Source organism: Lepidothrix coronata, unplaced genomic scaffold (genome assembly GCF_001604755.1).
Source record: "Lepidothrix coronata isolate B3197 unplaced genomic scaffold, Lepidothrix_coronata-1.0 Scaffold213, whole genome shotgun sequence".
Taxonomy (NCBI): domain Eukaryota; kingdom Metazoa; phylum Chordata; class Aves; order Passeriformes; family Pipridae; genus Lepidothrix; species Lepidothrix coronata.
In genome coordinates this window covers 1,158,064-1,173,150 of record NW_016690393.1, presented here as the reverse complement: position 1 = coordinate 1,173,150, position 15,087 = coordinate 1,158,064, and the positions used below count along the sequence as shown (strand labels likewise).

At 42.1% G+C, this 15,087-nt stretch overlaps 1 protein-coding gene across 6 annotated transcripts in view; it reads right to left on the bottom strand.

The window, feature by feature from the left end:
- CDC27 (cell division cycle 27) overlaps positions 1 to 15,087 on the bottom strand; it is a 31,438-nt gene that overhangs the window by 12,234 nt on the left and 4,117 nt on the right. For 2 of the 6 annotated variants that reach the window (XR_001877754.1, XM_017833324.1), the window contains exons 2-12: positions 13,822 to 13,897; positions 10,672 to 10,819; positions 8,479 to 8,604; positions 7,442 to 7,539; positions 6,700 to 6,854; positions 6,359 to 6,573; positions 5,384 to 5,498; positions 2,580 to 2,713; positions 2,059 to 2,158; positions 1,636 to 1,843; positions 551 to 723 (exon numbers count right to left, since the gene is read on the bottom strand). Coding sequence is in view for 5 of the 6 variants with exons in the window: in XM_017833324.1 (XP_017688813.1) it covers positions 551 to 723; positions 1,636 to 1,843; positions 2,059 to 2,158; positions 2,580 to 2,713; positions 5,384 to 5,498; positions 6,359 to 6,573; positions 6,700 to 6,854; positions 7,442 to 7,539; positions 8,479 to 8,604; positions 10,672 to 10,819; positions 13,822 to 13,897 (1,548 nt within the window). In the remaining variant the exon portion in view is untranslated. Of the gene's footprint in view, positions 1 to 550; positions 724 to 1,635; positions 1,844 to 2,058; positions 2,159 to 2,579; positions 2,714 to 5,383; positions 5,499 to 6,358; positions 6,574 to 6,699; positions 6,855 to 7,441; positions 7,540 to 8,478; positions 8,676 to 10,671; positions 10,820 to 13,821; positions 13,898 to 15,087 lie in introns of those variants that run through there. The other 4 variants (XM_017833325.1, XM_017833326.1, XM_017833327.1 and 1 more) reach the window with 4 other exon arrangements.

Below are 15,087 nucleotides of genomic sequence, written 5' to 3'. Positions count from 1 at the left end.
CACACATTCTGCCAAAAAGTGTTTCAAAAATTTGAAAAAAAAAATGGGGCACATCAGCTGCCAGGAACAGCAGAGCCAAGGAGAGTTAATCTGTGGGGTTACCCTGAACTGCTCACTTCTGTTTTGGAAGCAGTTTGCCACCACCTCAGCTGTGCCAATGTGCTGAGGCTGAAAGGGAAACTGGGTCACTGATGTGATCTGAATGAACTAAAACACAGAGGAGGTTTTTGGTTTAGGGCTCAGATTGTTTCTGATTTCCACCACTGTACAACCAGTTCCATCAGCACAGCTGATGGGGAGAGACAAGGAGGAGACCCCAACAGTTGGGTGCAAGAGCAAATAATATGAAAAGAAACCTTCAGGAAAGCTCAGTGATGAAGCTCTACTGATGCAGATTCAACATCTAAACCCACTCCATCTATAACCTTCATATTTCCACACTTATCACAACTGCAAACTTCGCATGGATTTTGTGGGAATTCCACAGGTTTCAGGCAAAAAACTGCCAAAGGAAAGTGGAAAGAGGAAAAGCAACCCCCCCAGGTCCTACCTGCATGTACTCTGCCAGCTCAAAGTAGGCTCTCCCAATTTGGCACAGCACCCAGCCTGTGTAGTAGTGGTGGGAGGGCAGGTGGCTCAGGATATTTATCGCTTCCTTGCAGTTGTAGGAACACAAGGCCAAATAACCCTTCCCCATGTCCCGGAGAAGGCTCATCAAACCTTCTGGGAGAAAAACACAGTAAGTAAGGAGTGGCAAAGGAAAGGAAGAACAGCTGAGATTTATTTCCCTGAAGCTGCTCATCCCAAAAGCTCTCTGTTGTGGCTCTGGGATTTGCCTGTGAAAAATCTCCTTCCAAACACAGCCTTAGACATGATATTCTGAACATCAACCTCTGCGAGGGAAGTCGGATGGTAACGAGTTCCTAAGGAACTCTGGAGCTCAGGGCAAGTGGAATTCTGCATTTCCAGCAGCTTTTCAAGCATTTCACTGGGTCTGAGCACAGTTGCCACGTGGTAGCCATGGATACATCTTCCTGCTGCCTGGAAACACTGCTGAGCCCAAAGGGAGGAATTCAGCAGTTTGTCTAAGATTTTTCTCACAGTCTCAATAAAGAACTTGTTTTTAAACAAATGGGAAATATGAAGGGAGAACAGACCACATAAACCCCACTTTGAGGGAAGATGGCTGGGTTATGAGCAACTCCTTTGAGCTTCCAAGGATAATACTTGAATCATTAGTACTTTACAATAATTTATATTATTCTATTAATATTCTGTAATATAATGTTTTGGTATAATTATAACAGTATAAGATATTGTACTATTATAAATAATATACTAGATGTAATTTATAAGACTTTATATATCAATAACTAGAAAATACTTTAATAATTAACAAGAACAAGCTTGCAAGATATATCTGCTGACAATTAGCCACTTTTAACACTTCTTCACACGTTGTGAGTTAAGAAGACACTGAATCAAATCAGTTTTTATAATCATACAAAGGTGAGAGCTGCAGGCTAAATGAAACAGGAAACAAAGGAACACTGAAGCAACATTATTTTTTCATTCCACATTAAAAAAAAATAGATATATTCAATTTTACTATAGTCCAGTAGTGTTCAAACAGACCTGCTGCTGCCTTCTGGAGCGTAAAAGCTTGGATTTGTGGTGCAACAGTGGAAATTTTCCCTTCTGAAATGATGGAAGAGTCCAGTTTGGTGATTTCCAAACTGTCATTTAAGTTTGGTTGAGTTATTCCTCCCTTATTTGTTTTACTTTTTGTTTTTCTGTTTGGAATCTTAGGTGGAAACTTCATTTTTAATTTTTTGCTATTTTCCTGCAAGTAAGAAGAGTGAGAGTTACATATCAAAGAGTCTTTTAAATTCAGCAAACTAAACCTGAGTGAATCGTGTAAAATTATATGTAACACTAAAGAATGACTAAAAAACCTGTTCTTAAGCTGCTAAAATTGCTATAAATATTGGAAATTAAGAGTTGGTACAGTGGAATGGGTTGGAAGCCCCAAATTTCCCAAAGGATGGGGTTTGTTACCTTTGTTGTAGAACTATCACTAGTAAACAGGCGAGAGCTTCTTCGAGGCAGTGAGTTTGGTGGAGCAGCAATTGTGGGGCTCAATACCTGAGGTGTTGTACTGGAAACCAAAAAGAAAACAATTGCACATCAAAAAAACACAGTCCTTTGCTCCTTTTTTAAATAATAACAGCTTTTATATTTGTTTTAAACAGCAATGCTCAAGTACTGTAGCACAGATATTCCCATTTCAAGGGATAAAACCCCAAATTTACTTGTTGCACGTCAAGAATAAGAGCAGAGTTTCCTTCCAGCTATTTATTTACTGATGAAAATGGTGTAACTGCACAGGAGATTCAACTGTTTCATTTAAATTACCTCAACAAATAACTGGAGTTATTTCACCTAACGAAGAACCCCACACTTCCTCACCCACAGAGGAATTCTGCAGGAACACCCCACACAAGTTGGGCAAACAAAGCACCAAATTCCTTCAAGAAAACAGAAGCAGAAGGCAAAGCCAAGAGGACTTGATTTCTTACCTTGTCTGTGGACCAGAGCTCTGTGTTTGTGCAACGAGAACTGGAGTGACTTCCCGACTGTTCCCACTCTGGGAGAAGACAGATTTTGTCCCAGCCTGGCTTATCCTGCTGACAGTCTGCACAACACAGAGTTTCTACAGGTTTGTTATTATGCCACTGAGGAATCTCCATCTCTGCCACACCAAACCCAACCCCTCCTGCCTACCAATAGCTGCCCCAGGAGGAGGAAGGGAATGATTTCAATAAAGGGGAAGAGTTCACCCCATCCCAAGGAGAAACCATCAAGGGTTTTTCTCATTCTGTCTGTTAATAACACCAAGTTTATCAAACTTTATGCACATCCTTTGAAGATATAAAATCTCCATTTAGTGGCAAGAAACTACATGTTAAAAATATTTATGCGAGAATAAAAGGGAATTAAAAGGTGTCATATTTAAAATTTCTTTTCTGCAGGAAGTTGCCAAAAAATCCCCATGGAAAGGAAAAGATTTTTGAGTTATCCTTATTACAATTCCATCCAGAAGCCACTTATTATTGACACCTCTCCCCACCCCAAGGAGAAACCATCAAAAGTATTTCTCATTCTACCTGTTAAATTGTCAGTTTATGATAAACTTAATAAAGTTTATCAGTTTTATGCACATTATTTAAAATATATAAAATCTCCACCTAGTGGCAAGAAACTGCATGCTAAAATATTTGTGACAGCATAACAGGGAATTAAGAGATGTCATATTTCAAGTTCCTTCTTTGCACAAAGTTGTACAAAAATAAACCATGGAAAGAAAAAGATTTTTGAGTTATCCTATTATCCTATCCATTCCCCACTGACACTGCACAGCACCTGAGCCTGTTTTAACACACCTGCCCATAGCATAAATCAGAATTTCCCAGTTTAATTCTTTACTGCAGACACAGAACTAACCTGCTTCATCAAGAAGGGACCTGAATTATGCAGCACAGAAAATCAAGGGATAAACACCTTCAGCCAAGTTATTACAAGGCAGTTGAGCAACACTGTGCACACACACACTTTGGTGCCTTTTATTTGCCAGCAGGTAACATGAGTTAGCACTAAAACACTGCCTTAACTCTCTGAAGATATAAAATGTGCACTTTGATGCCTCCCCAGGCACAGCTGAGGTGTGGGAACTTGGAGCTGTGACAACTTCACTGTGGACCTGAGACCCAAGGAACGAGGTCAGGTAGAAATTCAGTGTCTGACGGGCTCAGAACAGATTCTTCTCCCCCTAAAAAGAAAAGCTTCAAAAAAAAAATAAAAAAAAAATCTCTTTCTGCCCACTCCAGGGACACCAACGTTCAACTGAGTGATGGCTGGTTGGAAGGGATGTTCCTTAAGACCCCAGAAAAGGACAAGTGGGATCAGGGAAGCACCAGCAACGCTGATTCATGCATTACCCAACCTCTGCTCTGTCCTTCCCTTCCCAGTTCCTGTTATCAGAGGGCAGTTTAGGCAGCCACAAGCACACCTGCCCACTCAGATAGGAAGCCTTTGGATTCATCCTGATGTTTCATTCCCTTACGTAAGTGTTTCCTAGGAAACTGCCTGGGTTCAGCCAGGCACGGGTTCGCCACAGCTCCCCCGAACCTCGCCCAGCACTGAGAGCAGAACTGACACTGGCCCAGTCATCCCTTGCACTGGGCAAAGCACAGCCCAGAATTGTACTAAAATGTGTTAAATACCTGTGTTTTGGCAGTAGCACTGAGGCATTTGGGCAGAGGGGATAAGGATGGAGCAGCAAACTTACACCTCGGTGCTGTTGTGTCACACTCAAAGCAACAAAACAGCAGCAAATCCCCCTGGATTCCACCACAACTTTCCAGCCCTCTGAACTGCACTGCACTATTTCCATTTTCAGACTCGTGGAAATTCACCTCCCTACACATGCACAATGCACTGTTTTCAAATGTGCCGCGGAAAACTGCTTGGCCCTGAGCAACTCCAGGCTGGGAATTGGATCCACGTGGAACACTCTCTCCCAGCAGACTGTTTCAGCACAGCTCCCAAATTTCCCTTTCAGAAGGGCAGAGCAAGATGGGCACCGAGATTTGTCCAGAGCAAAAAAGTGGAAATTCAAATTCTACTTTTCAAGGGATTCAACAGTGTTATTTGCACTGGGTTTTTACTTCAAAGAGTTGCCCCCCTATAAAACACCAACACCCCCCCCATGCAACTTCTAGATTTGCTAAAATCACAGGGAAAGATCCTCAGGTTTTAGAAAGGAACAAATAGTTCTTCAACAGTCACCAGCATTCCACCTCTCATTTATCACTATGGCAACTACAGCACTTTCTTCCTGAGTGAAAAAAAGACAGTTTTTAGTTTCCTCTACACAAGACTTTGCTGAGTGAAACTGCACCATTCTCTCAGTTCCCCACAGACCACCAGCAGGATTTTTATTACTCTGGTCTGTACACCAGAACTCAAGAACTGCTTGCAAGAAAGCAGGAGCTTCAGTTCCTTCTGAAAATACACTAATTAAACAAAACTTAAAACTGTAAGTCTTCATGCTCCACCCTGTACATTGAAAAGTTTGAATCTTTTGTTGTTTAGAAGCATCAATATTTATACAATTCTCTGTGACAGGAGGTGACAGAAAACATAGCAACTTCCTCAGGTTACTCCAGCAACACCAGCAGGGCAGCCTGGACACGTCTGTGCATTTTGGGTGGGGAAAAAACTCAGCTCCTGTGGTTTTTTATCTGTATTATGGACTGTTCTTTAGAGTGCACTGCAATGTCAAGCTCTTGGAGCAGCAACTCTATTCCAGAATGCAAAATACCTTCTTTGAAGGTGCTCCAGTGGATGGCACATCGATTACAGAGGAGGAGTTGGTGTAGTTCTGTAAATAGGTTCCATCTCCAGGGCTTGGGGTTTCTAGTGGCAAAATTCCAAAGCTGAGAACAAAACAGAGAGGAAGGGTCAGTGTCAGAGCAGGAGAGCTGGGGTTAAACAGAGACTCAGATCGTAAAACATCCTGAGCTGGGAAGGACCCACAATGAATCACTGATCCAACTCCTGGCCCTGCACAGACATCCCAACAATCCCACCCTGTCCCTCAGAGTGTTGTCCAAACACTCCTGGAGCTCTGGCAGCCTTGGGGCCGTGCCCACTGCCCTGGGGAGCCTGGTCAGTGCCAACCACCCTCTGGGGGAAGAACCTTTCCCTGAGATCCAACCTGACCCTGCCCTGACACAGATGATCAACTTGTATTTCAGAACTACTTCACTGATTTATGTTAACCCTCTATAACTTAAAACCCTCATTTATAAAAGACACTTTCACAGAAAATATTCTTGTTCCTGAAATCAAAGAACACAGAACTTTGCCTGCCTGCAAAACACCCAAGACACAGACCATCCATGGCTTGTACCTTAATGCTGCCTAAATAAGACATATGGGACACAACATGCTCTTTACAAGACAGTTCTTCTTCAAGAAAAGCTCTTCAGGGTAGCCTTTCATCATATATTTACTCCAGAGCAGAACTATATTCCTTTAGAGATTTTTCCAGTGTGAACATGGCAATAAAGCAATATCCTGAATCAACAATTCCTCTCCAAACCACCAACTGTTTGTTTAAAAACCAGAAGAGCCCAATGCTAGGACCAAGAGCAGTTATTGAAGTTGTTTAGGTTTCAGTTCTGCAGCATTATGTAGAATATTCCATCAACATGTGTGTTTGAGTGTGCAGCAGCTTCCCTGTTCCCAATCCCAAATTCCCAACAGCACATTGTTGTCCATCCCAAGGACTCACCTTGGAGTTAGTGGGCTCAAAGCTGCAGGTCCCCCCAGTAAACTCCGTCCAGTTTTTGGTTTATTTTGAGCCTGTTTAGACAATATGGCAGTTCCTGAGCCCAGAGGGACAGAATCTGACGAAATCACAGCTGAGTCAATGTAAGACACGGGAGAATCCGAGTTCAAGGAGGAATACTTTGAATTGGAGGATTCTAAGTTGATTCTGTTCAACTCCTGAAGAATGGAAGGCAGCTGTTAAATACTCACAGTGTGGTTTCGTTAACACTTCTCAGTTAAGCTGGAAAAACTGCTTTAAATGATTTCAGCAAGTGATTTTACAACCACTTCAGCAACACTCACAATTGTGTCCTGCGGCGTCTCCATGAGGACACTCTCGGGCTGCCTGTGGGATATGTTGTGATTAGACACCAACGTTGTGCAAGTGTTGGGCAGACAGCTGCTGAAGTTCTGTAAAGATGTTAATTTAAATGTTTGGTCAGGGTCTGGCTTTTCACCTGTAAGAGCGGAAGGAGATTTAAATAGTTATTCCTGAGTCTACATTCTAAATATTCAGTCTGAAACAAGGACAGGGACTAAGTATTTTAACACATTTCACAGAATCATGGAATGGTCTGTGTTGGATAGGACCTTAAAGATCATCCAGTTCCAACCCCCTGCCATGGGCAGGGACACCTTCCACTAGACCAGGTTGCTCTGGGCCCCCTGACACTAAATCTGAAGTGTTCTTCCACTACAAACCCCTTGACAATCAATTTATGAATAGGCTCGTTTTTTCAAGCTATTCTCAGAAACACAGTTTCTAAGGGTCTGTAGGTTGGAGAACACATGGTATCGTTAAACCCAAAAATGTACAAACAGTGAAAATGGGAGAAAACAATACCAAAGTCCTAAACACTGGCAAAGAGTTTTAAGTTCATTGCTGCTCACAAAACCTCTCCAAAGAACTCTGCTGCCGTTTCCCTGACTGGTTGTGGACAAGGAGCAGAACAACCCTTGTCACGGGTGATGGCAGAAGGGAAAGGCTGACAGAACCAGACACAGAGAAAACCTCCTCAGGAGTAAAACAGGTCTGCAGACTCACCTATTTCACATAGTGATTCAAAAGGGGACCAGAGGAAAGGATTTAAACTAAGGCTCTTTTGGTAACATTCTGATCCTTTGGCAAGCCGGTCTGTCTTGCTGCAAAAAAGAATGGAACAGTTCATGGGGGAAACTTAAGAACAGCACTTTTGTTCAAGAGAGCTTTCCAGAAGAGGAGTTGAAAAACAAAAAAACATGTTGAGAGGCACAGCAACATTCCTCATTTTTCAAGCCACAGAGAAATATTGAGTTCCTTTGAAGTTATTTGACATATTTAGACACAGTTGTCAAAAAAAAAAAAAGTTACATAAGCACTAGAATAGCTTGAGAATTTTCATTTTAGGAAAATGCTGTTCTTTGCAACAGCTTGTTTCTTTTTTGCAAACAGCAACCTGATTGCCAGCCTTGCAGCCATTTTAAATATCTATGGATAATATTTTTGCATCTAAATTAGGGGCTGAACTGAACATTTAAAGATTTGGCTACAAAGAAATAGTTCTGAATATAACTGAGAACAGATATACTAGAGAAGAATCCAAGCACCCCACAACTCCTATTCAATCACTCCCATTTACTGAAACCTTTCTTGGGTCTGGGCAAAAGCAAAATGCTTAAAGTTGTCAAATTATTCTGCCTGGCATCCTCAGCACTTTGATTTGAAGGTTAGAGCTACACATGTGCAACACAGAAAAATCTAAATGGCAACACTGAAAAACAGGCCCTGAGAGTCTTTCTTAGGGAAGAACACAGAGCAAATCCCAAGGTAAAATCCCCAAAACAGCAGACTCTGGGATTGCATATTTAACCACCTGGGAAAGAGGCATTTGTGTTTTCAGTCAGAAGCTTTGGGTGAAAAACAAACCATTCTTGCATTCCCAAATTAGGTGGATTCCACAAACTGCTCTATCATGCTCCAAAACGGTGTAACCCAGAGACAGGTGTGTCCTGTGGTGACTAAAGGTATGTTTGACTAAAATTGGGCTTGGCCAAGTGAAAACTCCCCAAGTTTTATTGGGCAAAATGAAAAAGCAACTTTACCAGTAGACATGTCCCAGTAAGGAGAGTGTAAAGCATGCAGAGTCACCAAACTCCATAACAATGTCATCATGGCTTTTCTGTTTATTCAACACTCCACCAGACAAGATCTGCTCTCCTTCTGCAAGCCTTTTTAAAAAACAAGAGGTTTAAAGGGGTTACAAGGCTCACAGTACTGGCAGTCCAGTGTTTTCACCCTGCTGCAAACAAAAACAGAAATCCACTGTCAGTGTTCACAGGTTTCAAACGACAACCCAAAAGTTCCTGCAAATGAATGTTAAATAATTGATGGGTTCCTCTACAACAGGGAGGTTCAGGACTCTGAAGCCGAACAGCTCTAGTGGGAGGGAAGAAAAACAAACCAAACCCCAAATCCCACCCCACTCCAAAACCAGAGACACAAAATACAACAGGACTTTTCCAAAAGTGATTGATCTTGGGATGGAGGACAAGAAAGTCTTTCAGACACTCGATTTTTGAAGGTGCTTTACGTACTAGCAAGCTAAGACAAGGCTTAATTTGGCTTTGTTTCTTAGAGAAATACAATCTGTAAGGTCCCACATGCTCAGTTAAGATCCAGTTTTGGGATGTGGCAGGTATTTTGGGTTTTAATGCCCTGCTTTCTTGCAAGAAGGGCTCAAAAGGAGAACAAAGCTCAGTTTGCACCTACTCCACGTGCAGTCAGTGGTGCCACTCACATGGAATGGGCCACTCAGTCTCAGGTTTGAAAATGGCTTTATGCAACTTCTGGGCATCTTCTGGCATCTGAGACCAACACCTGCACAAGCAAATCACCTCTTCTTGCCTCCACTTGAAATTTTACTTGTAGGAAGGTGCTTCTACCAGCACTGACCACTCCCAGGCAGAGCTGGGTAAATGAGCTCATAGAATACCAGCAGTGACAGCTAAACATAACAAATTCTGAGGAATATGTTTAAGAAATCTTACAGGAGCTGATGTACTGTGTGCACACAGCAGATTTTGTAAAAGCAAGGGAGAGAACAATCAGCTTTGAATTTATTCCACCGGGACCTTTTGAAGCAGAACATTAACGTGATTTCCCTTTCAATGGAAGGTGCAAAGAAATCTGTACCCTGACAGCTCCAGGAGTGGCAAAGGAAACACAAGTCAAGACATCCTGGCTACTCTAAAGATGTCAAAGGACTTGCCCACTAAAGAGAGTAGCAAAGACTAAGGAGCTTTCCCTGCACACTCTGGAGAGGGCTGTGTTTGGCTACATGTCATGAGGAGGATCACAAATCCTGCAGAATAATCACATCATAGCATGTGAAACTCCAAACATCCCCTGACCAATCCCAAGGAAATCAAACTTTTTTTTTTTTGACATTGAAAGAGGGACACTCAAAAAACCCAAACAAAAAAAAACCACAACAAACCAAAACCACAAGCTGCTTTGTAGAGAGACATTTAAGCTTCTGTAAAGAACCCAAACTGCATTTTAAGCAGTTTGGACAAAGTTTTTGCCTTTCTTGATGCCTCACCCTTTCAAATCTGTACCTCAGCCAGACAGTTGCCTGCATTTGAGCTGAAAAATCTATGTAGACATGAAATACCCTTATGAAGAAACTCTGAGGGCATCAGAGTCTGAAGCTCAAGCCATTTCAGTAAAAAAAAAATCTTGCTGTCAGACCACAGAAAACCTGCAGGACACCTTGACAGTGTGATTCTGTAAAGATTAATTCTGATGTTGAATACAGGATTCTTGGATGTGGGTTCCAGGTTGGTTTGTCATGGTTTTTTTAAAAACAGAGTCCTGCCTGCCACCTCTTCCCTCACCCCCATTAGCAGTAAGTGCATAAGAGGAACAAGCTCAGTGTTTGAGGGAAGTGGCCGATCCTTAATGGAAACACACTGGAAACACTTCAGGAAATAGGCAAAATATCAGAGAAACACAAACCCAAAGCAAACACTTGATGAGTCATCTCTGCAATCAATGTTTTCTCCCTCTACACAGCTTGACAACTCCTGTCTAAGTTATTCAACACCTTCTAGAGGCTTCTGCAATATAGGTTAATGCTTGTTAGGTCCATATCTGAAAGCAAAATGAATTCAACTGAGAGCTGAAGGCCCAACGAATTTCTAGTTTATGCAACACCACAGCTTTCAGAGAGAAATCCAAGCTAAAAAAACAAATGCCTTTGTAAACCCTGGACAGAACATAAAGGATTTACTTACTTGCTGAGGTCCACACAACATTTTGCAAGCAGGTATTTGCACTGGGGGGTGGTACAGCTGTGTCCCTTTAGGAGCCTGTAAGCTTTATAGGCCTTTCCTGAGCGGTAGTAACACGTGGCCAGTAAAAACAGTGCTTCTTCTGAGTGTACTGAAGAGTAAAATACATTTTAAAAAAAATCATCAGTTAGCTGTTCATCCTGTTACTACAAAGAATTTAGAGGCAGGGAGTAAAAGCCAGCTGGGATAGGATGGAAAAAAAATGGGTATATCAGAGAAATTCATTGCTAAACGAAGTGCATTTCTTTATGCATTGGCATTTCCCAAACTTCCATGCCACTGGATAGTCAGAACAACCCCTAATATCTACTGCTGTAAGAGAACTTTGATCCTTCTGGCTACCCAACCTAAAGAAGTGATTAGCCAGCTTGCTGCAAAAACAACAGCAAGCCAAGCCAAGCAGCCATTCCAGAGCTGCTTTAACGACCTTTTGGCCACCCCAAGACCTGGCTCAAAGTATCAGCACACCTCCCACTGACACTTTGCACTGGTTTAAGCAGTGCACAAACACTGGCACAACAGTGGCTGTCAGGAAGTACAACAGCTTTCAGAAGGAAGATCTATTCCAGCCCAAGTAGCCAGTTTTAAGCCCAATTTCAAGTAGTCTTTCTGTGTCTGCAATTTTACTTCTGTTCATGTTCTAAAGTCCTCGATGCTTTACCTTCACATCACTCAGTGGAGCATATGTGATGATTTTAATGAGTAAACTCAGTCACCTCTTCCCCAGCACTTTGTCCTTTTTGCTGCCTACCCTCACTATTTGATTGGGAACGTGGCTTAACCATCACCATTCAGATGCTTTATTTATTTTATGTTGGTAATTAGTGATAGGGACAAGTTCTCCTACAACGTGGATGGGGCACTGAGCAACCTGGGCTAGTTGGAAGTGTCCCTGCCCCGGGCAGGGGGTGGAAATGGAAGGTCTTTAAGGTCCCTTCCAACCCAAACCATTCTGTGATTCTATAAATCCTCTTCCCAAGCTGAGGATGTTTTACTCAAAGAGCTTGACTTGGCATCCAGTTTTCATATTGAGGCCAGACTGCCTGATTTCACTTGTGATTACAGCACAAAGGACAGAACTAACCCTTGGAATCCTTCCTGTAAACTCCCAGATTCTGTACAGCCCTGGTGGCTTAGCCCATTCTTTGGACCTTGCACTTCCCCACATGTTCCACTCAAACCACCCTCATCCAATGATATATTTTAAATCAAATGCTGTCCATGAACACAAGCAACTGCAAACTCTAAAGAATTAAGAAACCCACATTACTTTATACTGGTCAGAACACACTATCCTGCAAATGGAATTCAGCAGTAAAAGACACAATTTTGATGTTTGTCCATCCACCTACAGGGACCCCTTCAGAAAAATCAATATGAGCACTGTACAGAAACCTCTTTGGGAAATCTGCCCAAATCCTTTGCTACACTGAAAACTGACTCAAATTTTAAGTCATCACCTAGACAGTGACAATGGAAACAGAGAATGTCCAAACAGAGGGCATTCTATTGGCCTTATGCTAAAACCACCAGAAGATCTTTTTGAAAATTCAAGTTAAATCAATTTTTATCCACTACTTTAACAGGCTCAGAGCTCTGGGAAACGACCAAGCCACAGATGTCCCCACAAGGACAGTAATTGCAGGTAGACTTAAAAGTTCTTCTCGGGGTGAAATCACTGCTGCCAACGTGGAGCTACGGTGTTCAGGTTCTGTAGCTTCTACTCTGCAGAGTAACTACTTATTTTAACCAGGAGCCAGATGTTTTGTGAGCAGTTAATTGCTTGCACCAAGTGACAGCGTTCATGCTGCTTTCCCTCAGCACTGCTGGTCACTGAAAAAAAGCTGTTTGAAGTTCTCCTGCAGAGAATTATTCTGTAAAGATGTGTCAGTACTAAGGCAGATATTTTTCCTCTTGGCTGCTGCAAAAAGGGGATTCTCTTCGTTCCTACATCCTTGCAAATTCCCTTCAACCTACCATTTCTGTCACCCCTAAAACACTATTTCCCTTCATGCACAACTGGATTATCGAGTTCCATAATATTCCACACGACACTTCTCATTTGAGCACCAGATCAAACACCCAGGACTTCATTTGTAACCTTGACATGAATAAAAAGAGGGGTTTTTTTAATAAAAAAAATTAGATTTGTGCTTGCATTGTAAAGAAGTGCATTGAGAGCATGGCAGGCAGGGAAGCAAAACATTTCATTACAAAACAGAGCATGAAATAGCTTATACAGCTTAATTAACATTATAAGCTCAGGTTGTTTAGCATGAGAAATTATATTTAATTATATGGGTTTGGAGTTTTTTCCTAATAGTGATTAGGGGACAATACCTTTCAAAGTAGAGAAGAAAAGCTGGCCACCAATAACAAAGAGAAAGAAGTACAGGAGATCAAAAAGCTTATCTGAGGTCATGGAAGAAAGGTTAAAGGAAGAAAAGGGGCTAAAACACAACAAAAAACGTGTTTGAAAGTCCCAGGAAAACGTGGAGATGTGTTACTGCTGCCTGCCCAGTATCCAAGACATCCCAGACCCGACAGCACTACAATGAAGTAACAATTAACAGGAATTCAACTGCAGACAGCTGTCCCATATGTTCTGATTCTCACTGTCTCAGTTGCTCTCACCATCACAAGATTCTCTCTTTCAGCCAACACACCAACCAACGTATCTGAACACCATTATTAGCAAAGACAGCTTTCAATGTCAAGCCAATTTGCAGAATTCGTGTGCTGCACCTTATCCTCAAGTGCCCTCGGAAGACATGGAATGCTTAAGGTTATTTAAAAAAGCAACACTCTCCCACTTGACACCAGAAAACAGACCACTGTAAACATTGTACTTAAACACACAACTCCAAGTCTAATTTTTTTAAGGAGGTTTTACTGTAAAATGACATTGCTGATGTTCCCCAATTTGATTTTCCAACCTAATTCTGAGGTATTCTGCTTTCCCCAAGCAGAAAGTGAAACTTCATTATCAGAACAGGAAGAAAAACCAAAGCTGGAGCAGAGGCTCAAAAATCCTAAATTTAAAATTGAAAAAAAACCCCCAAAACATCACGTTTATATTTGTAAAATACCTACCTTCTGCATACAACCTCTCTGCCAGGAACACGGCATCGCGGTACGCGTAGTGGTTAAGTGCTTGCCATATAGCAGCCTGCAAGGCAAGGGAATAACCTGGATTTAGAGGGAGATTTAAAAATGCAAAATTCATTAGCTCTTACTGGCAAAAGGCAAAGTTCAATTTGGTTTTATGGAATTGTAAAAAAAAAAAAAGAAAAAGGGGGGGAGGATAAACGCGCCGGTCAAGTTGTAGCTGTTTTGACTTAAGAAAAACCCATCAAAATTAGCACTGAAGTCATGAACCAATCCAAGAATGTTGTTCACTAGTTACCAGACACAATCTTCTAAAAACCTCAGAAACAGTGAGTTTTAGCCTGGTGCAAAACTCGGCAGGAATTACTGCAAACTACACCAACCAACACATTAGGTAAATGTAGAAGCAAACCCACCTCCCCAGCTGGTCACCAGAGCATATCCCATTAAACCATCCCCTCCTGAGATGCCAAATCAAAACCCAACAGGACTAGAAATTTCTCAGTGTCCAAGATGGTCATTATAAGACTTGTGTTGGTTAAGAATGTTATATATAAAGGATTTTCTCTGAAGAGGCAGCCGTGTTCCCTGATGAACGTGATCCACTGCTTTTCGTGTGGTGTTTTATTTGGGTCTTGGCTCATCAGCCACCTCTTCACTGCCACTAATTAGGCCTGTGAAGCAGCACCCAAGAATGAGTGCAATGTAAATTAAAAGGACAAATTGATACATACAGCCATATAGAACAAAATCTACTCCTGAATTCAGCTCATGGACCCACACTTAGTCAAATCCAGCTCCCTCCTTACGGGTGCTCTTTTCTTTTTCATGAACACCAAGCCTGAGTCTGTGACAGCCAACATTTGTGCAGACTGGAAAGATGGCACCACTCCAGTGAAATCCAAACACACACACAGGTGTACAAACTGTGCACCACTAAAGCAGGGCCATAATAACTTGCATTTCTGTCACCATCAGCTGAACTACAAAAGCTGTCCAGCCAAAGGCCAGGGCTGGCGTGAGAGGGTTTCACACAAACTACTCAGCCAACTTCCTTCAGATCAGGTTAAAAGTCATCTGTTATCCATAGAAACGGGATGGGATGGGAAAAATGATGTCTTTTAAGATCTCTTTAGCCTTTCCTCCCCATCTACCAGGGTGGTGTGCAGGCTGGTGCTCTGAGGGTTGGGATCAGGACAGCAGTTCCTTCCCATCTGATGTCTTTGCTCCAGTTCTGAAGCCGATTCCCAC